At 46.9% G+C, this 26,955-nt stretch overlaps 1 protein-coding gene across 1 annotated transcript in view; it reads right to left on the bottom strand.

Annotated features, from left to right (window-relative positions):
- Positions 1-6,898, bottom strand: part of LOC309550239 (uncharacterized protein) — a gene marked incomplete at both ends in the record, with an annotated part of 1,760,330 nt that extends 1,753,432 nt beyond the window's left edge. Inside the window, 2 exon segments of the mRNA XM_082250650.1 lie at positions 5,869-6,705; positions 6,858-6,898. Coding sequence (XP_082106776.1) covers positions 5,869-6,705; positions 6,858-6,898 — 878 coding nt within the window.
- Positions 6,899-26,955: the final 20,057 nt, after the last annotated feature.

The raw sequence follows: 26,955 nt of genomic DNA, 5'->3' as shown, positions 1-26,955 counted from the left end.
TCATTTGCCCTTCTTCCGTCAATGGGAGCGTGACTTGGGTATCTCGTTTTCCCCTACACAGGCTGATAAGATATTGAGACTGAATCACAAGGCCTCCATGGTGAATAAATACCAGGAAGTGGGATATAAGATCCTGACAAGATGGATGCCGGGACCCCGGATTGTTGCTGGAGATGCGGCGCCGAGGGGGGAACGATGATACACATCTTTTGGGCTTGTCCCCTACTTAGGGGCTTTTGGGACGAAGTCGCGTCGGCCGTCAGGCAGCTGACTTCGGTCGAGGTGAGAGATGACCCTGCGCTTTGTTTATTGCATTTGATGAGGTGCTCGGTGCAGAAGTATAAAAAATCTTTGACTATTCAGCTTCTCAATGCTGCAAAAGCTTGTATTCCTGCTATGTGGCGGCAGACTCAACCTCCCATGCGTTCCCTGTGGATTTCTAAAATTAATAAAATCCAACAAATGGAGCATCTGACCACCACCATTAAAAATACTGAAGAAACCACTAGGACTCTGTGGAGACCATGGGTATATTTTTCTGGCACTGACGCCTATCTGTAAGAACCCGGCTGATTATATTGTGCCTTTTGGCAATTCTTTGAGGTTCTGTCCCGGCAGCCTCGCCCTGGCCCCTCTTCCCTTTTCCTCTACTTTTCCCCTTTTTTCACCCGCTCTGCTTTTAGCTTTACTGCTTTTTCATTTTACTTTTGTCCTCCATGTGGGAGGGTATCTTTCCACCTGCCTATTGTACACCTATTGTTTTTTATCGTAGTGTGTTAAAGTGCGTCTCTTCAGGGGGCAGAACCAGGCATGATCAGGCTCTCACCTAATTACGTTTGATGATGCAAGTTTCAGGCAAGGGATGCCCGAGTGTTCCCGTTTTGGTTTATATTTGCTCCCTTGAACACAAAATCTTTATCATTGTATGGCCATGCACCTGTTAATTGTTTGCTGAACCTGTAATGCTTGTTTGTTATTCTAAGAAAAACTAATAAAACTTTTAATAAAAAAAAAAAAAAACACTGACTCTAGAACTGCAGTTTTCTTTCATTCGGCAGACATTTACTCTAAAGCAGGAGGCCGGACTAAATGCAGCTCATTGCTATCAAATGAAGCAGACAAGATTGTCCAACTTGTAGAATTATTCTTTAGGATAGAATAAATATTCTTCACCCCAACTTTCAATGCATTGGAAGAGAGGCAAGGGTTAAGGCAGGTTCACAGACTACAACTGCAGACAGATATACCCCTTCGGGAAAAGTCCAATACATAAAGTTACCACCAGAAGACCCTAAACCCCCCAAGAACCCACCTAATCACCATTAATGAGTATACCACTGAAGAACACAGCATCCCCCAATGGAAATTCCATGTACAAAGTATATGGCTAAGCTCATGAAGGCCACGTCAACCAAATAGGTGACTCATTATGCTGGAAAACCTCTTCCTCTTCACAAGTGCCTAATCTGACATCCTGCAGTACAGGTAGAAGTGTTGTGGTTGGGGTTTGAACTGAACAACCCAGTGCTGCAAGGTGATGACCACTAAGACATTCTGCTGCTCTGTCCTTCTGTTCAATTTGCACCAATCTTCTAGCATGAGCTCCTAGCTTAAACATCATAGGGAAAAAGGCAATGCACTCCTTTGGAAGTTCTAAAAATACTTGCATTGCAGTTATTTCTGCAGGAAGGGCGGTACAAAAACCTGCTTATAGACCATCCTCATATTCCTATTAGGAATTGTTTGAAGAGGGTTAAATTGGTCAGGTGACTGGTCCTGCAAGGGAAAAGCTTGCCATGGTCAGAGTTGAGACTCCTTGCACAGGGAGAGTTGTAACAGACTCCTTTAGAGTGTCTTGACTACCTGTGGCAACCTGTTGGTAGAGGTCATCTTCCTCCCTGGATGTCTGAACAAAGTAGGAAATTTATACAGGGTTTTGCCTGTCAAGCACCAAAGGCCCAGTCTACGGTGTGCCTAATACATGCAGATCTGGAGAGGTTTAATAGAAAGTGTCCATTAGTCAGCTTCCCATACACCAGCTTTATGAGGCCTGCAGAAGGGCTGACAATCCAGGAACAGTATGAGTAAGGAAGACGCTGCCCCCCTTCAGCTATAACCTGCATAGAGCAGCCACAGCATAGAGGGATTAGGCTGTCACAGTAGGAAATAAATCCATGATAAACAGACACGGTGCAAAGGAAAACTCCATATTGTTTGAAAAAAAATAAGGATATTATAACATATATAATTGCTACTCTAGCTATGTAGTAATTTTTATTTTTTTTTTAAATCGCAATTCAAACTACGGCTGCTAAAGTCTCCTAAGCTGTCAAAAAAGACAGTGTAACAGTTGTTTCTGTTTGCTGGGTGAGAAAAACCCGTAAGGAGTTAATTACTGCTAAAGGAATACTAACACTGCAGCTTCTCACATCAGATCACCATTCCAGCAGGTGAATAATCAAACAGACCCTGCCATACAGATGTAGAGCCCTCCTAGGTAGGTGCTAGAATGAGGGGATATAGTTTTTGGTTTCTCTACCTAACAGGGACACAGCTCATGCTGTCTTGATGATTCATACTGATCCAATAGCCATGGAGTATATTGGACAGTGGATGGAAGCCTGGCAGATGAGAGCATGGATGTCTGTACAGCCCTGGCCAATTAGAAGGGGATGTGCTCCAAGGCATGCTGGGTATCTGTATTTATATCTAAAGAACACATGGGCTCGTAGTCCAGTCCAGTCTACCTCTAGGGAGAGAGGTCTAGGTGGGGAGGGGGCTGCTGCCTCTCCCTTGCAGAGGCTGCCATGCGGCCTTGGGTGGGCGACCTGAGGGCCTAAAACATTGAAGTTGTAACCCATTGGTCCTTACGAGGGCTGACTGAGGGAGGATGCCTGCGGATCCTGTCTGGTACTACTGAGGGAGACTGGTGTATGTGTGCTCCAAGAGCCTTGCGAGTATAGTGCCCGCCCCCCCCCCCCCCCCGCAGGGGATCCTTGGGACTTGTGCTGTTAGATGCTCCTCTGGGTGTTAGAAGTCAGTTACTGGGTGCAAGCTAAAGGACACACTGGCTAGTGTCTTGAAGAGGCAAGGTTCACTGAGTTCCTTCACCTACAAAGGGACTTGTTCATCCCATATAGGTGCTTTATGGTCCTGCAGATGATCTGCGATACAGTTCTATTGAGAGAGTTGTCCTCACCTGTGAATAGTTATTTGGAGTATCCTACTAAATCCCTTCTGTTATCCAAAAAAATGCGAAACTACAGATGTTCACAAGGAACCACTGTCATATGTGTGGACTTTAAGGGCACAGCATGAGACAGATAACAACTACATGAATTTATCCTAAAATAACATTTATTGATTTATCTAAAACCAGATCTCAATAAAATGACAAAACTGGTTTGTATCATAAGGTTCGTGAAGGTATAGATATTTCCTCTCTTCACTGGTCTACACATTTCGCACAAGGCTTCTTCAGGACCATGAAGATGTACAGAAAGTTTTCTCTTATAAACAGACTCGATATTAGTGTTTCATACACATAGAACATAATCTGTATTTATGTACATCATAATAAATACAAACATGGCTTACTAGCACACGGCCTTCCTTCCAACCCCCAACAAATTAACCCGAACTGTGGCGGACACACGGGGGAAAATCGGACCAAAATGTGTTGTATATATAGATATCTCTCCTGATGATCCTAGGTACAAGATAATATATATATATATATGTGTAGTAGTGTGAGGAGTAATTACATTCTCTATTCTATATCTATTCATACAGAAAGGAGGAAGGATAATCATCTTATGAGGATAGCAGGTTGGTATACACCGGATGGAGTTTATTTTTCCATAATATGTGGGTGTCTCTCTCTATAGGGGTCACCTAGGTATATGATCAAAGCCCATCTTGTTTATGACTCATAGTTAGTGTACTCTTATCTCTAATAATGTAGGTTTTAGCCTACCTGTAGGTTAGATATATCTCTTGGATATACTTACCGCCCTTTACCTATGTAAGAAATGTCAAATGGAGGAGGAGCCTGCAGTAGCTATTTTATAAAAAAGGATTTTTGAAGAATTGTGTGTGTGTTTTTATTACTTTTTCACAATTTTTGGTGAATAGGTACGGGTAATTTGTTTCAAATACTCATTCACATGGGGGAGGGCCTGCCTGCAGACCCCCACAAGCAAAGGCCACGGTTGTGGGGAAGAGGCCCTTGTCTCCATCAACATGGGGACAAGGTGCTTTGGGGTGAGGGGGCAGAGCTTCCCCAAAGCACCCACCCCCCCATGTTGAGGACATGTGGCCTGGAAGGGTTAAGGAGAGGGGGGGGCACTCACTCATCCCTCCCACTTTCCTGACCTGCCGGGCTGCATGCTGGGATAAAGGGTCTGGTATGGATTTTAGGGGAGAACCCATGCTGGTTTTTGTTTTTTACATCTTGGCCCTAAAAGTCCTGGTATGGACTGAGAGGGGGGAGGGGGACCACGCTGCTTTTTCTATTGCCGGCATTCTTTTCTTTCCATTCATCTGTCAGTGGGGAAGCCCGCTGACAGCTGATGAGTCATGGTTGGTAAGGATGCGGGCGGCCGGCTTCCCGGCTTGCTGCTTAACAACCAGCTATTTCTTCACACAGAATTTGCATTGGTCGATCGTTTTCTTGACTAATCCGAATTTGAATCGTTCTGAAAAGTTGGAATTCATTAGAAAATGAATAAACAAAACAAATTTTAACAAATTTTAACTAAATTCATTACAATTTCATTTGGAGATTTGGATACATCCGAATCTAGGAATAACCAAAAATTTGTCCGAATTTGTATTCGCACCAAAATGGATTTCATGTGTCTAACACTTAATGGCCACCCGCTAACAGCTGGAGTTCCCAGCCAATGCAAATGGTCCCCGATGGCAGGGCCCACTCTCCAGGCATTGATCCTCTACATACTGTATGTGTGCCATAACACCACCCCGCTGATAGCTGGGGACTCAATGACCACTCGGGACATCCTGGAAGACTTCTGGATACCAAAGGAAGCTCCTGACATCCCGCACAGCTGCCCAGCACCAGACCCGCCCACCAATACTTCCAATAGGTAGGAAAAATTCATACAAAAATTGTATAATTGAGGAAGACAAAAAAGTAACGCAGCCATTGGCTTATCCTGAACATTTATTAGGGTGGGGTCTTATGGGGGAGGAACGAGGGCGGGGCTACCCAAACGTATGCTGCCATGGACATCTGTCAAGAAAGCACATTATGGCCACTAGATGAAACTGACCATTATAGGAAATCCCAATTCACCATCACTGGGGGAATGCGGGTCACATTTCATCAACACATTTATAACAACCAGATCTGTAAGTGTTTGTGAAATCTTCCCGCACAAAATGTAAAGTTAAGGACTCCATTTTTATTTTTCTCCTGCTATCAATGGCCAACATGGGGCAACACTTTATCCATGTCTTTGGTGATCTCTGATCTCCTTATGAAGTGTTTCTTACATGATGAAGATCAGCCATGAAGTATATCTGAGGTGTATATCAGGGTGTGCTTCTTCCCCACATGTCCACCAACATTCATATAGAAGACATTTCCTGCACTCAAGGCACTAATACACCTCCAGGGTTGTGTGGGACCCCTGATGTACAGGAAGACAGGACTTCAGTGAGGAACAATTCCCTCACTCAGGACAGGAATACGGCTTCTCACCCGTGTGCAATCTCTGATGTTTGGAAAGATTGGACATCTGTGTAAAACATTTCTCGCACTCAGGACAGGAATACGGCTTCTCACCAGTGTGCGATCTCTGATGCTTGGAAAGAGCAGACTTGCCTGAAAAACATTTCAAGCACTGATGTGTGGAAAGATGGGACTTCTGTGAAAAACATTTCCCACACTCAGGACAGGAATACGGCTTTTCCCCCGTGTGCGATCTCTGATGTGTGTAAAGATGGGACTTCTGTGAAAAACATTTCCCGCACTCAGGACAGGAATATGGCTTTTCACCCGTGTGAGATCTCTGATGTGTGGAAAGATCAGTCTTCTGTGAAAAACATTTCCCACACTCAGGACAGGAATACGGCTTCTCCCCGGTGTGCAATCTCTGATGTGTGGAAAGATGGGACTTCTGTGCAAAACATTTCCCGCACTCAGGACAGGAATACAGCTTCTCACCTGTGTGAAATTTCTGATGTGTGGAAAGATTGGACTTGCATGAAAAACATTTCCCACACTCAGGACAAGAATATGGCTTCTCACCCGTGTGCAATCTCTGATGTGTGGAAAGATAGGACTTCTGTGCAAAACATTTTCCGCACTCAGGACAGGAATATGGCTTCTCACCCATGTGCAATCTCTGATGTGTGGAAAGATGGGACTTCTGTGAAAAACATTTCCCGCACTCAGGACAGGAATACGGCTTCTCAACAGTGTGCAATCTCTGATGTGTGAAAAGATAGGACTTCTTTGAAAAACATTTCCCACACTCAGGACAGGAATATGGCTTCTCACCAGTGTGCGATCTCTGATGTGTGGAAAGATAGGACTTCTTTGAAAAACATTTCCCACACTCAGGACAGGAATACGGCTTCTCACCAGTGTGCGATCTCTGATGTGTGGAAAGATGGGACTTTTGTGCAAAACATTTCCAGCACTCAGGACAGGAATATGGCTTCTCACCGGTGTGAGATCTTTTATGCACATTAAGATTGCCTTTCAAACTGAAACTCTTCCCGCATTCAGAACAGGAGAACCTCTTATCTGTTGTAAGTACGGCACTGTCCCTCACAGTCTGAAGTTCCTCAGGATAAGAGGAATACGATGGTCCGGCAATGTCCCTCACAGTCTGAGGTCCCTCAATATAAGAGGAATACAATGGTCCATCTACACTGTGTGGTGCCGGATGGACATTTGAGGTAGCCGGGTTTTCTCCTGGACTATACTGTGTGATGTCCTCATCTTCTACTTTACAGTCTGGAGACAAAGTGAGACAATCCTCTGAGGTTTTCCTCATCTCCCGTCCATCTACTAAAATAGAAATACAAAGATTATTACTAGACATCAGCAGATTGGTTCCCCTAAACCAGGACTCCGCCCACATCAGGCAGCTTTGTCTCTGAGGGTCTTATAATTCCACCCTCAAGGTAACTAGTAAATGGGTCCTCTGATCTCCTACCAGTTCATTTCTTTATTCACGGACCTTAGTCAGAGAGTGAGGAAACAACGAGAACTGTCTTTTATAGGAGTGACAGTGATGAGGGGATTATAGGACAGGTGTCCTCTCCCCCTCTATCACTCATTGCCATCTTTCTACACAAAAAGTCCTGCACTTCCTTATTTAGTTCATGAGTTATTCATGAATAACAGCGGGGCTGAGCCCCACCAGAGGGTAGAGAGTGAGGAAGGGGGGAGAACAACCAAAATGAAGACTGGACTGATCCTGAAGACCATATATATATCTCTGAGGAAGTCCAATCAGGATGCAACGCATCAGATGGGAGTGGTTTGAGGACATCATCACGTTAGGCGGAGTGCCCTCAAGTTACACTGAGACTGATGCATGGGGCAGAATAGCCAAGGTACATACCCCAGGTGTCTAGGTCAAGCAACATCTATGGTGAACATCAACATTTTGCTGCCAGCTGAACCCCAGAATCTCCATAAATCCAGTCTAGATACATAAATTGTGTCTGCAGCACAGAGAAGGAAGATTATCCGAGAGAAATACAGGAATACAGGATGGGGAACACAGCTCAGGAAAGTGACCAGGGGATTACAGGCTGATGTCACCCAGTCCCCGCCCTACTCTGGACCAATCAGTGAGCAGTATGGGTGGAGGAATGTATTTAGTGTTAATGACCCACCTGTGCTGATCTCTGTAGGAGTGTCCTCCTCTATAAATGTCCCAGTTATTCCATCCTCCTCCATAGACTGCTGATCATCCCTCACATACGTCTCTTCTTCTTCTGCTTTAACCTCAAATTCTATATCAATTGGATCTCCACTCTAAACCAAGAAAATGAGAGAGAATATCATCTGGAAGATATAAGCTTACATAAAAAACACACACACATCCCCTCCACACCTCCATGTTCTAGATAATCCATCCCCCCAACCTTGTAATAGTGAGGGATGGTGTGACCTTCCTGTGTGGAATCCCCGGAATACAGAGGACGGGGACATCTCTCTGGTGGGTTTCTGGTATTAGGTGGCTCCATCATATTCTTGTGTCCTTCTGAAACCTCCTCCATCTCTCCATACTCCTCATCCTCCTCTTTATACTCTTTTTTTACAACAATATTATCCTTGGAGTTTTCATTCTGAAAAATATAATAAAATATTCATTGTAAAAAAACACGATTGCTTATAAATCATAACTACCAATAATTATCAGACATCTACCTGATGATGGTGAGGGATGGTGTGACCTTCCTGTGTGGAATCCCGGGAATACAGAGGACGGGCACATCTCTCTGGTGGGTTTCTGTAGCTGGATGACTCCACCATGGTGTGCTGGTACAGATCTTTGTGTACTTCCTCTATGACCCCATCCTCATCATCCTCCTCTTTTATTTTGTCTTTTATCTCAACTTCAGAATCTCTCAGGTTTCCACTCTGAATATATAAAAAAAATAACATCAATTGTAACAATGCAGATAATGTACAGATCCTAATGATACTATCAGTGATTGTTCCTCATCTACCTGATGATGTTGAGGGATGGTGTGACCTTCCTGTGTGGAATCCCAGGAATACAGAGGACGGGGACATCTCTCTGGTGGGTTCCCATTACTGGATCCATCTGTAGGAAACACATACACACTGTCGGGGACCATAAACCAGGTGAAGACAGAAAGTACAGTTAAAAAGAAAAAATCACACATTTAATTAAATAGAAGAAAAATAACACAGTTCAGGAATGTAGTCAAAAACAGAAGCCGGGATTTGGATGCCAGAGCAGGTAATCTGAGGAGCCAGGTTCAAGAAACCAGAAGTCAGCATAGTCAGAAGCAAAGATCAGGAACAGGAATAGGAAAAGAAGTCAACCAGGGCAAGTAACACACAGGAACACACTGGGGCAAGGAGGAAATGAGCTCAGCTGCTTCAAAAGCAAAAAAGGGGCTGGCTGTAGGCTGGACTAATGAGGCAGGAAATGGTAACCAGGTGAGTCATTATGGTAACAAGCTGCTGGTAGTTACCCGACAGCTAAGCAGCTTCTGAACCCTGAAAGAAAAAGCAGTTCTCTAACTATCAGGAGCCCAGTCCTGACAGTACCCTCTTCCCCAACAATCCCTCCCCCTTGGGGGAGCACCAGACTTGAGGGGAAAATGTATATGGAAAGCCTGGAACAGGGCAGGAGCATTTACGTCCGAGGATTAGACCCAAGAGCGTTCCCCTGGACCGTAACCCCTCTGTGAACTAGATAGCGTATGTGTCCACTAAACCTACGGGAGTCAATGATAGATTGTATCTCATATTCCACATGGTTGTCAACCTTAAGCGGGCGAAGGTGTGATACTGAGGTGGTATAGCAATAACACGTAAGGAAACATGGAATACATTGTAAATATGAACGTTGGAAGGAAGATCTAATGCGTAGGCCACCATGCTAACCTTATAGAGTATGCGGAAAGGCCCAATATACTGAGGTGCCAGTTTTAGTGAGGGAACACAGAATCAGAGGTAATGGGAAGACAGCCAGACCGTCTCCCCCACTTGGTAGGAGGGTGAAGGTAGGCATCGGCGGTCAGCATGGTTTGTACCTCTCTCTGGAGTGTTGCAAGGATTCTTGGACCTGCACCCAAGTGGAACAGAGTTCCTGAAGATGTTGCTCTAATACAGAAATGTCTTGTGGAACAGATGTATCAGGCAACATGGATGGCTGGAACTCATAGTTCACCATAAACTGAGATAATCAGGAGGCGGCATTGATGGTGCTATTGTGAGCAAACTCCACCCAAGGTAACAGGTCCCACCAGTGTTATGGTGGTCAGAAATATAGCAACATAAGAACTGCTCCCAGGCTTGGTCGGCCCATTCTGCGGCCCCATTGGACTGTGGGTGATATGCAGAGAATGAAAGCTGAACTCCCAACTGGGTACAAAAGGCTCCCCAAAACTTGGACACCAACTGGCTACCCCTGTCCGAGATGATAACTTTAGGTAACCCATATAACATAAAGAACTCTTGAGTGAAAATTGATGCCAGTTCCTTAGACACAGGCAACTTCTTTAGCGGAATGCAATGTGACATTTTGAAACACGGTCAACCACCATATGAATAACTGTGTTGCTATGGGAGTTGCCTAAATCCATAATAAAATCAATAGTCAAGTGGATCCAAGGCCTCTCTTCACTGCGTGTGGGTTGAAGGAGGCCCAATGGAAGGTGTTGTGGTGTTTTATTCTGAGCACACACAGGACAAGCGGCTACAAAGCTGGTTTCATGAGCACGGAGACTAGGCCACCAGCATTGTTGAGACATAGGCCATATGTTTTAACAATATGTCCATACGCCGTTAATTTTTTCCTGGGTGCCCAGCTGTCTTAGGCGAATGGTAGGTCTGGAGGACAAAGCAGCGGTCATGAGGTTTTCCAGGAGGAGAATGGATTTGAGAGGGCATCATTCTCTCACCCAAAGGTGAAGTGAGACTAGAAAAAAAATAGCCAAAATGCAGTCCGAAGGTATCACAGGAGTGGGAAAAGACTCCATTTTGGAAGAGGAGGAAAACTGCGGAAATAAGGCATCTGCTCTTCTATTCTTTGTATCAGGTAAGAATGAGACTATGTAATTGAAGCTTGACAGAAAAAGGTCCCACTGAGCCCTTCCAGGAGATAAACGTCTAGCCTCAGACAAGAATGAAAGATTCTTATGGTCAGTCAAAATGAGGCCCAGCACAGTAGTACCCTTGATGAGATGCCTCCCTTCTTTAAAGCGGTAGTATCCCGCTTTTTGACACTTTTACCTACAGGTAAGCCTATAATAAGGCTTACCTGTAGGTACAATTAATATCTCCTAAACTTAGGAGATATTTGCAGTGCATGCAGCCACTCACGTGAGCGGCGCTTGCACTCTGAAGGCCCGGGGGGACCTTCAGTTTTCCTTGCTGGGAGCTTGCCGGAAAATCACTCCCGCGCGCATGCGCGGGAGTGACGTCAGCGCGGCTCCGGCCAATCACAGCGCTGGAGCCGCCGAACCCAGAAGAGACGCAGAGGGATCATGGCAGCGCCCGCAGCTATGTCCGGGGGTCCATGTCAGGGCTTCGTTCTAAGGTAAGTAATACATAATGAGCTAGTATGCGATGCATACTAGCTGATTATGCCTTTGTCTTGCAGGTTTTTTTTTTTTTTCGGGTTTACAACCGCTTTAAGAGTTAAAATTATGGCTAATAATTCTCAGTCCCCAGTTTCAGAATTTCATTCTGCTAGAGACAATGTTTTTAGAAAAGTAGCCACAAGGATGGATAGAACTCTCAGGGGTAGGAGGTTAAGACAAGAAAATGCCTACTCCAGACTCAGATGCATCAACTTCAAGAATGAAGGGTAACATGGGATCAGGATGTTCTAGCACTGGAATTGTAGCAAAAGTGGCCTTGAGGAATTCAAAGGCTTTAATGGATTCCGGGGACCAATTCTGTGGGTTGCCCTCTTTTCTGGGCATACAGTATCAATGAAGGGGTTTGACTAGAAAAGAGAAATTACTCATAAATTTCTGATAATAACTGGCAAAGCCAAGAAAATGTTGTAGAGGACGTAGACCTATAGGCCAAAGCCACTTTAAGACTGCAGATGGCTTCTCTGGGTCCATCGAAAACATGGCAGCACAAATGACATAACCCAAAAATTGAACCTGTTCATGAAAATCGCACTTTTCCAACTAGCAATAGAGGTTGCTTTCTCTCAACCTCTGTAGCACACGAGAGAGACATCTGTGTGGTGGTTCTGTAGGGATTTAGAATATATGAGAATATCATCCGGGTAAACCACCACACATTACGGTAGCATATCTCAGAGGACATCGTTAACAAAGTCCTGGAAAACTGCAGGAGCGTTGCAGAGACTAAAGGGCATTACGAGGTATTCGTAGTGTCCAGTCCTAGTATTAAATTTCCATTCGTGGCCCTCATTATTCCTCACAAGATTGTATGCCTCTCACAAATCGAGCTTAGTGAAGAACGTTGTTTCTTTGAGGCAGTTAAATAATTCCGTTATCAATGGGATCGGATAAGTATTTTTAACAGTAATGCGAATGAGATGCCTATAATCGATACAGAGACTCAGTTCACAAATCTTTTTTATTCCCACAAAGAAAAAGCCGGCACTGGAAGGAGAGGAGGATTTGCGGATGAACCCCTGGGATAGTTAAATCGCAACATACTTCTCCATTGCCTTATCCTCTGAGACAGACAGCAGGTAAACCCGGCCACGAGGAGGAATGGCACCGGGGTTGAAGGTTAACTGTGCACTCAAAAGGCAGATGTGCCAAAATATCGGCCTGACCTTTGTCAAAGACATCACAGAATTCATGGTACTCTTCTGGCAATAAAGAAACTGAAGACGTGCACATGATCTTAATCTCTTTCTAAAAAGATGTATTAGTGCATTGTGGGGACCATGACAAAACCTCAGCATTACGGCAATTAAAAGAGGGATTGGGCCTCTGTAACCAAGGATAACCAATGACAACTGGGTAATGAGGTAAGAAAATGACTAGGAATTTGAATTATCTCATGGTGAAGAGCCCCTACAGCCATGGTCAATGGAGTGGTTTCATGGGTCACATGAGCAGGCTGTAGAGGTCTCCCATCAAAAGCCTCAATGGTAAGTGGGGAGGCACGAGGCTGCAGTGGTATTGAGTGCTTCAACAGAAAGTGCAGTTAAAATCACACCTTTAAGTAAATAGCAAAAATAACAGTTCAGGAACGTAGTCAAAAACAGAAGCCGGGGTTTGGATGCCAGAACAGGTAATCAGAGGAGCAAGGATCAGGAAACCATAAGTCAGCGTAGTCAAGCGAAACAAATCAGGAACAGGTATCGGAAGAGAAGTCAGCCACGGCAAGTCATACACAGGAACACACTGGAGAGCATAGACCACGCAAGGGCAAGGAGGAAATGAGCTAAGCTACTTAAATAGCAAAATGGGGCTGGCTGTAGGCTGGACTAATGAGGCAGGTAATTGTAACCAGGTGAGTCACTGTGGTCACGAGCGGCTGGTAATTAAGCAACTTCTGATCTCTGAAAGAAAAGAGATGCTCGTTAAGTGGCAGGAGTACAGGCCTGACACACACTGACTGAATACATTGTTTCTATGTGTTTATCAGATGATGGGGGATCTAGGAGGACCCTCCGTATTGCTCTTTCCTTTACAATAAAGTCTCCTCTTACCTGGTGATGTGAGGAGCGGCTGATTCTCCATCATGACATCCTTGTAGAGATCCTTATGTGCTTCTAAATACTTCCACTCCTCCATGGAGAAATCGACAATGACATCCTGAAACCTTATAGGAACCTGACACACACAATGATACAGTCACCATCCAGACAAATCCCTTGTCTGTTACTGGATAATGTCCCAGAATTCCCAGCACCGCTCACCTCTCCTGTCAGCAGCTCCATCATCTTCTTGGTGACTTTTAGAATCTTCTGCATGTTGTGTCTCTCAGGTTTTAGGGAGTCACATGGAGGCACTGTGATGGTCATAGAATCACCTGACTTCAGAAGAGGAAATCTCTGTATTGGAGAACCAATAAGAATATCATGTTAGAATCCCAAAATCCTCCTCACCTCTCCGGTCAGGTCTGTGTTTTTTCAACAGAGATAAGAGTGATGTCATGTGACCTCCCAGAACCCTCCTCTCCTCACCTCTCCGGTCAGCAGGTAGATGATCTCCAGGGTGAGGTTTAGTATCTTCTCAGTCATGTGACTCCGGTCCTCCTTCATCCTCATTCGTTCTGTCACTCGATCTATACAGGTTTCTGTCTAGACAGGTAAGGATAAAAATATATATGTAAGTGCAGGAATGTTCTGACCCTGAAGGGGTTAATCTAGGTTTCCACACTATATATGTGTGTATCATCATCTGCTGGAGATAAAAGACATCACAGTGACTATGGAGGAAGAGGACGGACATGATGGGTGGGGGTTACTGGGTGTAGATAGAAAATAAGATCTTATTACCTCCTCTTCTGCCACTCCAGCAACGTCTCCGCTCTATTTTCTCCTTACCCACCTTTCACCCGGAACTTCCTATCAATACCTGACATCACTTCCTGTCTTCTATAGAGACTTCCTGTCTGGGTAGAAGTGAGATCACCATCTTGTGGAGCTCAGAGGAACTGCAGCCCAGAGAAACGTCTTGTAGTGTGAACACAGCCTTCTGCTGTGTGTGCATGTACTGTATATCTTTATAGATGGGGCCATCTCCACTCCCACCAAGTGGGGGGGGGGGGGAGAGTATATTACTGCCTAATACCATCACACGCTCATCCCCCCCTTTCCTGGCCAGGCAGGCTGCATGCTCGGATTAACAGTTTGGTGTTTATTTCCTGATTGACCTCACACATCCTCCAATGACAACTCATATGGCTAAGCTCATGAAGACCACAACAAGCAAATAGGTGGCTCATTATCAGGGCTTGTTTTCTCAGAGAATAGGTGCAGGAACTCAACCTTCTCTGCCTCTACCCACCTCTGAGCATCATTCCTTGGATCCACCCCCTACCTACCTCCGAGCACCATTCCTTGGTTCATCCCCCCTTACCCACCTCCGAGCACCATTCCTTGGTTCCACCTCCGAGCACCATTCCTTGGTTCCACCCTCTACCCACCTCCGAGCACCATTTCTTGGTTCCACCTCCTACCTACCTTTGAGCACCATTCCTTGGGTCCACCTCCAAGCACAATTCCTTGGTTCCACCCTCTACCCACCTCCCAGTACCATTCCTTGGTTCCACCCTCTACCCACCTCCCAGTACCATTCCTTGGTTCCACCCCCTACCTACCTCTGAGCACCATTCCTTGGTTCAACCCCTCTACCCACCTCCGAGCACCATTCCTTGATTTCACCTCCAAGCACCATTCCTTGGTTCCACCCTCTACCCACCTCCGAGAACCATTGCTTGGTTCCACTCTCTACCCACCTCCCAGTACCATTCTTTGGTTCCACCCTCTACTAGGGATGTCCTGGCGGTTCGCGGCTAATTTTGCTTGTTCGCAGTCCGCCAATTTTGCGAACACATGGCGTTGTTCTTGGCGGCCATATTAGTTTACATTGGGGAGAACTTTGACCCATGACACAGCCGTCAGGTGGAACGGGACAGCCAATTGAAACATTTCAGCACATGGACATGCCCCCTACCTTATAAATAGATCAGAGCTGGCGGCCATTTCACATTCTGCTTTTTGTCAGCGTAGGGAGAGGTTGGCGAGTGCATCAGGGACAGATTGCCAGTGACACAAATAGCTCTGTTAAGATCCACAAAAGTCCTTTTCAGGGCTGGTATCTGGTATAGGTGTACAGTCTGTTTTCAGTGTAGGGAGAGGTTTGCTGTGTGCACCAAGGACAGATCGTCAGTGACACAAATCACTCTGTTAAGGTCCACAAAAGTCATTTTAAGGGCTGCTATTTGGTATAGGTGTGCAGTGCACTTTATAGGGGTGTAATCCACGTATAATATACTTTGTAATATAGAAAGCATATTATAGTGGATTTGTATTGTGCACTGTGCAGGATTGTGCCTGGTGTGGTGAGCGTTGCTGAAGCAATACTACAAACAGTGACAAAAGCACTTTTAATGTATTATAACTGGTGTGATAGACCAGTGGCCCCCCAATACCACACATTGAAGTGGGGGTGTTATTTAACAATATACTTCTCTAAGAGTGTATTTTAGTCCTGAAAAAATTTGGCCTCTTTTGCTGTGTTAACTCTGCTACACACAGTGACAACAGTTACTGGTCAATTATTTGTAGAACTTGTGTGATAAACCTGTGGCCCCCCAATACCACAGATTGAAGCGGGGTGTTATATGCCTTTTTCCAGATATACTGCGATTCTCTAGAGGCTTTTGTCACAGGGTAATTTAAGAAATAACAGATAGAGGAAGAGGCAGGTCCTTACGCAGGGGTGGTAGGGGTAAAGCAGGAGCAGTAGGCCAGAGCCAAAGTGTGAAGTTTCAGAAGGTGCGTTCGATTACGTCAGAGGACGCACTAGACTTGGTTGAGTGGCTCACTCGGCCTTCCTCTTCTGCACCCTCCTCATCCTCTCTATCTGCCCCCTCTTCACTCTCTGCTGTGTGCACCCCCAAAGACACCACCACAAACACCACCACCACCACCACCATATACCCTCCGCTTGAGTCACTGGAATTATTTTCCGATCCATCACAAGACATTTGCAATGCATAGCCATTGTTGGCATCGGATCAGGAAGAGGAGGTAGCAACAGCCGCCACTCAGCAGTCTGACAACAGTACTCAGATCAGTCCAAGGAGGTTGGTCCCCGCTGTTGCTGCCTACTCCAAAAACTCGAATGTTAGTGGTGGGAAAGGTGACGTGGATGATGACGTGTCTATGGACATCACGTGGGTGGCCACAAGAGAGGAAGAGGAGGGGAGTTCAGAGGGAGAGACGGACCAGCAGAGAGGGAGGAGAGGCAGGCAGAACTTGCATTGCACAAGAGGTACAAAGCAGACTGTAAATGTATCAGGAGCGAGCCATCAACTATGTACGGTAACATTTGGCGCTCCCAGGACGCCGGCACATTGCTCCGCAGTGTGGGCTTTTTTTAATGTGTCCGCTGCTGACAACAGTGTTGCCATCTGCAGCCTTTGCAGTCAATGCATAAGTTGTGGTAAGCCCAACACTCACCTAGGGACGACCACCTTAAGAAGGCACCTGGACTCCCATTACCGAGCCCAGTGGGAGCAACACCGTCAGAACCCACAAAGCCACACTCCAGGCTCTCACCTTCTCCCTCTCCTCTCTCCTCACAATTGTCCTCCACTCCACCTTCAATGATGCCGTTGTCACGTTGTTCTGGAAAAAGGCAGGCTTCTGTGGACCAAATGTTGGAGCGGAAAAAAATGATGACGCCGGATAACCCTCTTGCCCAATGTTTGACTGCTGGCTTGTTGGAACTGATAGCCCGCCAACTACTGCCATATCAACTGGTGGACTACGAGGCCTTTCGTAAATTTTTGGCCACTGGAAAACCACAATGGAAGGTCCCAGGCAGGAAATATTTTTTGCAGAAAGGCATTCCAGAGCTCTATGGCCATGTTCAGCGGCAAGTGAATACATCTCTGGCACACAGTGTTGGTGCCAAGATACATCTGACCACAGACACATGGTCTAGCAAACACAGGCAGGGAAGGTATATCACCTTTACTGCCCACTACGTGAACCTTCTGACGGCCGTCAAGCATGTAACCCGTGTAGATTTGGTTGTACCAATGGATGCCTTCTTCTCCTCCTCCTCCATCCTCCCTCTCCTCCTCGGCTAACTCCTTCTTTTCCGCTGCTACCATCTCTTCCGCTGCACCTCCCAAGATCCCCAGAACCTATTCCACATGCCAGGTGAGACTTTGCCATGATGTGCTGCGTCTGTTGTGCCTGGAAGCCAAGAGCCACACTGGTCCTGAACTACTTTCAGCTTTGCGTTCACAGGCAGATCAGTGTCTGACACCGCTGAATTTGACAGTTGGTAGAGTGGTGTGTGACAACGGTGCCAATCTGCTAAGCACGCTGAAACAGGGCAAAATAACACACGTCCTGAACTTGGTGGTGCAGCGATTCATTGCCAAATACCCTGTGGTCCAGGGCGTCTTGCGGCAGGCCAGGAAAATCTCGGGCCATTTCAGAAGACAGCCATGGCTCGCCTTGCTGACATTCAGCGGCGACACAACCTGCCCATCAGGCATCTTACTTGTGACTGCCCGACGCGATGGAACTCAACGTTGCATATGCATGATAGGCTGCTCCAGCAGAAACGTGTAGTTGACGACTACCTGTACGTACTCTGCGGTAGGACAGGTTCTGGGGAGCTTGGATTTTTTTCACCTCGACAGTGGCTGCTCATGCGGGACACATGCACACTTCTGCAGCCAATCGATGAGATCACCAAACTGGTCAGTCACTGCCAGGGCGCCATCAGTGACATCGTACCTTATGCCTTCGTTCTGGAGCGTGCATTGCGTCGTGTCATTGTTTAAGTCGTGGAGGAGCAGGAATATGAGGAAGTCGCAATGTTGGATGAATTCCCAGGGGGTGCTACTCCATCTGAGACAAGTCAACAACAGGAGTCTGAAGAGGAGTCAGAGGAGGATGGTAACGGGGCAGATGAGGAGGAGAAAGAAGAGCATGCTTTAAACCTTTCTGGGATCCCTGGTGTTATCCGTGGATGGGGGGAGGAGAACGAGGACGACATTATCCTGGATGATAAGCAGGAGCCAGGCCACTACACCGCTTCCAGTTTAGTGTGAATGGAGGCCTTTATGCTCCAGTGTTTTAAGGGGGACCCCCGTATAAAAAGCATAAAGGGCAAGGATCAGTACTGCGTGGCAACATACTTAGATCCCCGGTACAAACAAAAAATGGCGGAAATGTTACCACCATCACAGAGGGCGGTCAGAATGCAGCACTTCCAGGCCTTGCTGCGAGAAATGCTGCATTCTGCTTTTGCGTGCGCTGGCAGAGGAATTTCCAGTCACAGAGAGATAGTTGCGGGTAGCAATCCAACAGCGCCTGCAAGAAAAGGGCAGTTTAAAGATGTCTTGGTCACTTCAGATATTAGCCGACACATCGACAGCTGTACTCCAGATCCAGCATCAGGGAACGCCTAGACTGACAGGTGTCCGACTACATCGGGTTAACGGCCGATGTGGACGCTCTGAGGAGTGATGAACCCCTGGACTACTGGGTGGGCAGGCTTGACCTCTGGCCAGAGCTTGCACAATTTGCAATGGAACTGTTGGCTTGCCCCCCGTCCAGTGTCCTGCCCGAAAGGATGTTCAGCGCAGCAGGGGGGATCATGACCAATAAGCGCACTCGCCTAGCTCATGACAGTGTAGACTACCTCACATTTAAAAAAATTAATGAGGCATGGATCTCTGAGGAATTCAACACATGTGACCAGTAGACCATGTTTCATTGAAATTCCTCATGACAGGCCACAAATATCCACCAGATCGCCATCCACCCACAACAATTCCTGGGCCTTGTCTTCGATAAATACAGCAGCATAAAAGGCATTTCATGTCCGTTGAATGCCTAATTTTTGGGGCCTTTCATGGCCGACAATTATTTTTTCTGTCAATGCCTAATAAACCTTCAGCCACAGAATACTACGTTCTTAGCTGTCAGGTAAACACCTGGGCTAATTTTTGGGGCCTATACTGGCCGACACTTACTTCTTTATCCTGTGAATGCCTAATGTACCTCCAGCCACCAAATACTACGTTTTTAGCTGTCAGGTGAATGCCTGTTGGTTAATTTTTGGGGCCTGTACTGGCCGACACTTACTTCTTAATCCTGTAAATGCCTATTTTTCAGACTGGAATTGAAAATCAATGGGTCTGTAAACCTTCCGCCAAATTGTGGAATGGATGCAGACTCATTTTACAGATGTGTGAATGGACCCTATACAGTATGTATTTGACATGTATTTACCGGCTGCTGTCAGTTCCGGCTGATTTATGAAAAAAAAAAATAATAATTTTTAGGGCAACTTTTCCAATTGCAATAATTCTGTTATGATATTGTCCATGTGGTGGGACTATTTGTGCACAGCTAGTAAGTCTTTTGTGGCTGCAAATATGACTTAAAGGTTTTTAAAGTTCGCCTCTTATTAAAGTCAATGGGGCCCGCCGTGAACTTGCGGTTCGCGGACATTTGAGAAAATTTGTGGCTGACGTTCACGAACCGCCCCGGCCGATGTTCGTCCATCCCTAACTTCTACCCACCTCCGAGCAACATTTCTTGGTTCCACCTCCTACCTACCTTCGAGCACCATTCCCTGGTTCCAACCTCTACCCACCTCTGAGCACTAATTCCTTGGCCCTCGGAGGAATCGGTAGCACAATTTGAAAAAGACCAGTAAGCAACCTCTCCTCCAGAATTCAAGCTCTTTCCTGCCTTTTTGAATGAGGACTCTCTTTCTCTCTTCAATGCTTTCTGGACTGAGTCAGAACTGAAGGAGCAAACCTCTTTGGAATTAGACACTGACTCTAGAACTGCAGTTTTCTTTAATTCGGCAGACATTTACTCTAAAGCAGGAGGCTGGATTAAATGCAGCTCTTTGCTATCAAAGATGTCAGGGAACTTCCCACAAGAGAGCTGGATCTTCCGCCCACACTAATGCAGCGATGCCCAGTGGCCTATTTAAACCAGCCTGCTCCAGCCATTAGTTGCTGGATGATCTTTAGCTTCCTGTTTCCTGCTTCCTGTTTACTTGGATTACCTGATACCGACCCGGCTTGTCTCACCTGTCTTGTCTCTCCTCCTGGCTCCGACCACCGGCTTGTTTACCTACTCTGCTCCAGTCTGCTGTTCCCGTGTATGACCCCTGGCTTGCTCCTTCGGACTCCTCTTCTGCTTGATGAACTGTGTTTGACCCCTTGGCTTGACCTTGACCTCGCTCTTGTCGCACGCCTGGCTACTTCCTCCAGTCACCTTCAAGGCAACCTGCATTTCAGCGAGCACTACGTGTCTACTACCATAGCAGTCACCTCCACACCGGAGCTTGCCACAGCCGGCGACCCCTGTTCCTTTGGGCACAGCATTCCCTGTCTCAACCTCCAGGAGTGCCTTGCACTTAGCCACAAGGGAAGCCCTCTCAGCACCTCGGCCTCTGATCAGGTCCGGGATAGCATCATCCAGCCACAATATGTCAGAGGCCGACAGAGGTGCTTCCCAGGCTCTGTGCCAGCAAGTCGCAGCCCTCACTCAAGCAGTGACCAACCTAAACAACGGTTACTTCCAGTTGGAGGGTCGTTTACAGAACTTGGCAGTATCCTCTGCAACTACAGCTCCTCCTTCTGCAGGTCTTGCCTCAGCCTCCCTGACTCCAGAGCGTCATTTACCCACTCCTATGATGATGGCTCCTCCTCCTGAACCCAGGAAGCCCACTCCAGAGCGTTTTTCCGGCGATCGGAGGAAGTTCAGGGCCTTTAAGAATACCTGTTCACTCTACCTGGCTCTGCAACCAAGGACCTTCTCCCTGGAAACAGTTAAAGTGGGATTTGTCATCTCTCTGCTCTCCGATGAACCGCAGTCCTGGGCTCATCACCTGTTGGAACAAAAAGTCCTGTCATCAACTCTTTGGACACCTTTTTTGAAGCCATGGGCCAACTATATGATGACCCACGACGCAGGGCCACTGCAGAGGCCTCTCTCCATACCTTACAGCAGGGGAGGCTCCCTGCTGAAGACTACACTGTTGACTTCCGCAAATGGTCAGCGGATACTAAATGGAACAATGCCGCCCTCAGGTACCAGTACCGACTTGGCCTATCTGAGGCACTCAAAGATGAGCTGGCACGAGTAGAAAGCCCCGCCAGTTTGGAGGGCCTCATTCAGCTCGCCATCCAACTGGACAGACACCTGCGGGAGCGGCGATCTGAACGTGTTCAGTCCTTCCGGCCTTCCTGGATGCTGCCTAAGGTCCCAGTTGTCCCTGCACCTATTCCGGCCACACCAGCCTCCTCTGAAGTAGAACCTATGCAAATTGGCATTGTTTGTTCTGCCCTGACCTCTGATGAGAGACTCCGCCGCAGGCGGGCTAACCTCTGCCTCTACTGTGGGGAGGCCGGACACTTTCTCCGCAACCACCCTGTGAGGCCCAGTAAATCTTCCCCACACAACTCCATGTATCATCAAGTCTCCGGATCTTCCCTTACTCATCTTGTTCTCCATGTCTCCCTACAGGTAGCGAAAGGGGAGGTCCGACTCCCGGCAATAATTGACTCTGGGGCATGTAGTTACTTCATGGATGTTACCCTTGCCAAGGACTTCCGGATTCCTATTCAGACTAATGAACTTAAACTCAAGGTCCAGTTGGCCGACGGTACCACTCCTCGATCCGGGCCTGTTACTCACGAGACGGCACCTATTCTTACCATTACTGACTCTAGCCATCAAGAGTTCCTGAAGTTTGATATTTTATGTTCCCCCATGTTCCCCATAATTCTGGGGATACCATGGTTGCAGGCACACAACCAGCAGATAGACTGGATCCGAAGGGAGATCTCCTTTGGGTCCCCCTACTGCCTTCAGCACTGTCTGATGCCCAAACCTGTGTCTCCTTCCATTTGCCTGACCGTCCAGCCAGTCTCCGACTCCAGCCAGGACGTTCCTCCAGTTTACCATGATTTCCTGGACGTCTTTGACAAAAAGAAGGCCGATATACCACCACCTCATCGCCCCTATGACTGCCCTATTGAGCTATTACCTGGTGCAGAAGTTGCCTTTGGAAGGATTTTTCCACTTTCAGAGACTGAGCTTGAGGTGTTGCGCCAGTACATTGATGAAAACCCAAAGAAGGGATTCATCCGCTCCTCATCTTCTCCAGCTGGCGCCGGAATTTTCTTCATAGAAAAGAAAGATCATACCCTCAGACCCTGTGTGGATTACAGAGAGCTCAATAAAATCACCATTAAAAACCTGTACCCTCTTCCACTTGTTCCTGAGCTCTTTCAGAGGTTCCGTACCGCCAGGGTCTTTACTAAATTGGACTTGCGCGGTGCCTACAACCTAGTACGCATTTGGGAGGGAGATGAATGGAAAACAGGCTTTGGAACATGTTTTGGGCATTTTGAGTACCTGGTTATGCCTTTTGGTCTATGTAATGCTCCAGCTACCTTTCAGCACTTCGTGAATAATATCTTTAGAGAATACCTGGATAACTTCATGATTGAGTACCTGAACGACATTCTTGTCTTCTCCCCTACCCTGGAACTACATAGAATCCATGTCAAGAAAGTGCTGTCCACACTAAGGGTACATGGACTCTATGCAAAAGCAGAGAAGTGTTCCTTTGAAAAGACTTCTATACAATTTTTGGGTCTGATCATTTCCATTGATGGGGTAGCCATGGACCCCCAGAAGGTATCTGCCATCCTGGAGTGGCCAGCTCCCACGGACAAAAAGGGCATTCAGAGGTTCGTAGGGTTTGCAAATGTCTATCAGAGGTTCATCAAGGACTTTTCTGGCCTTGTCGCCCCGATTACCCAGCAAACCCGCCAACATTATCACCCCGATTACCCAGCAAACCCGCTTCCAGTGGTCCCAAGAGGCTCAAGAGGCTTTTGATAAATTAAAGGCGTTATTCACTTCTGCCCCTGTCCTGCAGCATCCTGGCCCAGCCCTGCCCTACGTACTGGAGGTTGATGCATCTGAAGTCGCCACAGGGGCCGTCCTATCTCAACGTCTGGGCCCTAAAGCACTATTGCATCCAGTGGCTTTCTTTTCCCGAAAGCTCTCTCAGCCGGAAAGGAACTATGATGTTGAGGATCAGGAACTGCTGCCCATCAAAGTCGCTCTGGAGGAGTGGAGATATCTCCTGGAGGGTGCAGCGCACCCAATTATGATATTCACCGACCATAAGAACTTGGAGTATCTCAGATCTGCCAAACGCTTAAGACCACGACAGGCCAGGTGGGCCTTGTTTTTCTCAAGGTTTAATTTTCACCTCACCTATCGCCCAGGATCCAAGGGTGGTAAAGCGGATGTTCTGTCACAAATGTTCCCTGAGACCCCAAAGACTGTCACCCCCAGCACCATTCTGTCTCCCCAGAACTTTCTTCTTATCCAGCCTGATCTAAGGGACACCCTGGAACAGGTTTCTGCCCGTGGCCCGAGTCCGAAATCCCCACACTTAGAAGGCAGGAAGGTCTTTTGTGGCACGGGGATAAGATTTTTGTACCCGAGGGAGCCAGAGTCCAGGTTCTTAAAACGTTCCATGACCACCAGCTAGCAGGTCATTTTGGGGTCCGCAAGACATTAGAACTGATCCAACGTTCCTATTGGTGGCCCAACCTTAGACAGGATTGCAAAGACTATGTAAGTTCTTGTACGACCTGTACCCGAAGTAAAGGAAGTCTCACACAGACTTGGGGTTTGCTAAGACCTCAGCCTGTTCCAGACCAGCCTTGTTGTCTATGGACTTTATTTTAGAACTGCCCCCTTCTGAAGGTTTTTTCCACTATCTTGGTAGTGGTAGACTGCTTATCAAATATTGCACACTTCCTGCCTATGGTGGGCACTCCCTCAGCCATGGACACAGCACATATCTTCATCAAGGAGATTGTAAGGCTACACGGCGTACCAAACAGTATTGTCTCGGATAGGGGGGTACAATTCACCTTTCGATTCTGGAGGGCCCTCTGCAAGGCTTTGGATATCAAGATTTGCCTATGTTCTGCCTATCACCCCCAGAGCAATGGCCAAACGGAGAGAACAAATCAAACATTGTAACAATACCTTTGTTGTTTTTCTTCCTTCTCATGGGATAATTGGGTGACCCTTCTGCCCTGCGCAGAGTTTGCTTACAACAACTCTATTCATGCCACCACCAACCAATCCCCATTCTGGGCCAATTATGGCTTTCACCCCTCTTTTTTACCCAACTCTATACCAGAAGCAATGGTACCTGCGTTTCAGGATAGATTAACCTTTATCCATGAGAACTACCTAACCCTCCAGGCAACCATGCGTAAAGCGCAGGAAGATTACTTGAGGTCATATGACAAGAAGAGAAAGGAGAATCCAGCCTTGAAAGTGGGGGATGAAGTGTGGCTCTCCACGGCAAACCTCAAACTACCCTGCCCATCACGGAAGTTGGGTCCAAAGTACATTGGCCCTTTCAAAATCTTGAAGGAAATCAACCCTGTAGCCTTCAAACTTTCCTTACCGGATTACTACAGGATCCATCCTGTTTTCCATATCTCCTTGCTCAAGTCTGCCTCTTCTTGCCCTTTCTCAGGAAGGGGTGATCCACCTCCACCTCCCATCTTGGTGGGTGAGGAATTTGAGTATGAGGTAGAGGCCATCCTAGACTGCCGAAAGAGGGGAAGACAGGTCTAACACCTGATTAAGTGGAAAGGGTATTCACCTGAGGAAAGTTCATGGGAGCCTGCAAATAACGTTCATGCCCCCAAACTTCTCAGAGAATTTTTCAACAAGCCTCCTGAGAAGCAGGCCCAATTGGGCATCCGGAGGCTGCCCTTTGGGGGGGGGGGGGGCACTGTCAGGGAACTTCCCACAAGAGAGCTGGAACTTCCACCAACACTAAAGCAGTGTCGCCCAGTGGCCTATTTAAACCAGTCTGCTCCAGCCATTAGTTGCTGGATGATCTTCAGCTTCCTGTTTCCTGTGTTCCTGTTTACTTGGATTACCTGATACCGACCCGGCTTGTCTCACCTGTCTTGTCTCTCCTCCTGGCTCCGACCACCGGCTTGTTTACCTACTCTGCTCCAGTCTGCTGTTCCTGTGTATGACCCCTGGCTTGCTCCTTAGGACTCCTCTTCTGCTTGATGAACTGTGTTTGACCCCTTGGCTTGACCTTGCTCTTGTCGCACGCCTAGCTACCTCGTCCAGTCACCTTCAAGGCAACCTGCATTTCAGCGAGCACTACGTGTCTACTACCATAGCAGTCACCTCCTCACTGGAGCTTGCCACAGCCAGCGACCCCTGTTCCTTTGGGCACAGCCTTCCCTGTCTCGACCTCCAGGGGTGCCTTGCACTTAGCCACAAGGGAAGACCTCTCAGCACCTCGGCCTCTGATCAGGTACCTGATAGAAGGAGGCTAGCCCTTAAAGGATACAGTTTAAACTCTTGCAATGCAGACAAGAATGTCCAACTTGTATAATTATTCTTTAGGATAGAATCAATATTCTTCATACCAACTTCCATTGCATTGGAAGAGAGGCAAGGGTTAAGGCAGGTTCACAGGCTACAACTGCAGACAGATATACCCCTTAGGGACAAGTCCAACACAAAGTTACCACCAGCAGACCCTAAACCCCCCAAAGGACCCACCTAGTCATCATTGAGTATACCCCTGAAGGACACAGCATCCCCCAATGGCAACTCCATGTATATGGCTAAGCTCATGAAGGCCACGTCAACCAAATAGGTGACTCATTATGCTGGAAAACCTCTTCAAGTGCCAAATCTACATACAGGTAGAAGCGTTCTGGTTGGAGTTTGAACTGAGCAACCCAGTGCTGCAAGGTGATGACCACTAAGACATTCTGCTTCTCTGTCCTTCTGTTCAATTTGCACCACTCTTCTAGCATGAGCTTCTAGATTAAACATCATAGGGAAAAAGACAACGCACTCCTTTTCAAGTGCTAAAAATGCTTGCATTGCAGGTACCTCTGCAGGAAGGGAGGTAAAAAAACCTGCTTATAGACCATCCTCATCTTCCTTTTAGGAATTGTTTGAAGAGCTTTAAATTGGTCAGTTGACTGGTCCTGCAAGGGAAAAGCTTAACATGGTCAGAGTTGAGACTCCTTGTACATGCAGATCTGGAAAGGCTTAATAGGAAGTGTCCATTAGTCAGCTTCCCATACACCAGCTTTATGAGGCCTGCAGAAGGGCTGACAATCCAGGAACAGTATCAGTATGGAAGACGCTGCCCCCCTCCAGCTATGACCTGCATAGAGCAGCCACAGCATAGAGGGATTAGGCTGCAGCGGCACAAAGACCTTTCACAGTAAGAAATAAATCCATGATAAACAGACACAGTGCAAGGGAGAACTCCATATTGTTAGGAAAAAAAATATTATACCATATATAATTGCTACTAAATCTATGTAGTAATTTCTTTAAAAAAAAAATCGCAATTCAAACTACGGCTGCTAAAGTTTTCTAAGCTGTCAAAAAAGACAGTGTAACAGTTGTTTGCTTGCTGGTTGAGAAAAACCCGTAAGGGGTTAAATTACTG

Source organism: Pelophylax lessonae, assembly GCF_965119305.1.
Source record: "Pelophylax lessonae genome assembly, chromosome: 3".
In the NCBI taxonomy this organism is placed as follows: domain Eukaryota; kingdom Metazoa; phylum Chordata; class Amphibia; order Anura; family Ranidae; genus Pelophylax; species Pelophylax lessonae.
Note: the sequence above shows the minus strand (reverse complement) of the source record. Positions and strands in the feature narration are given on the sequence as shown.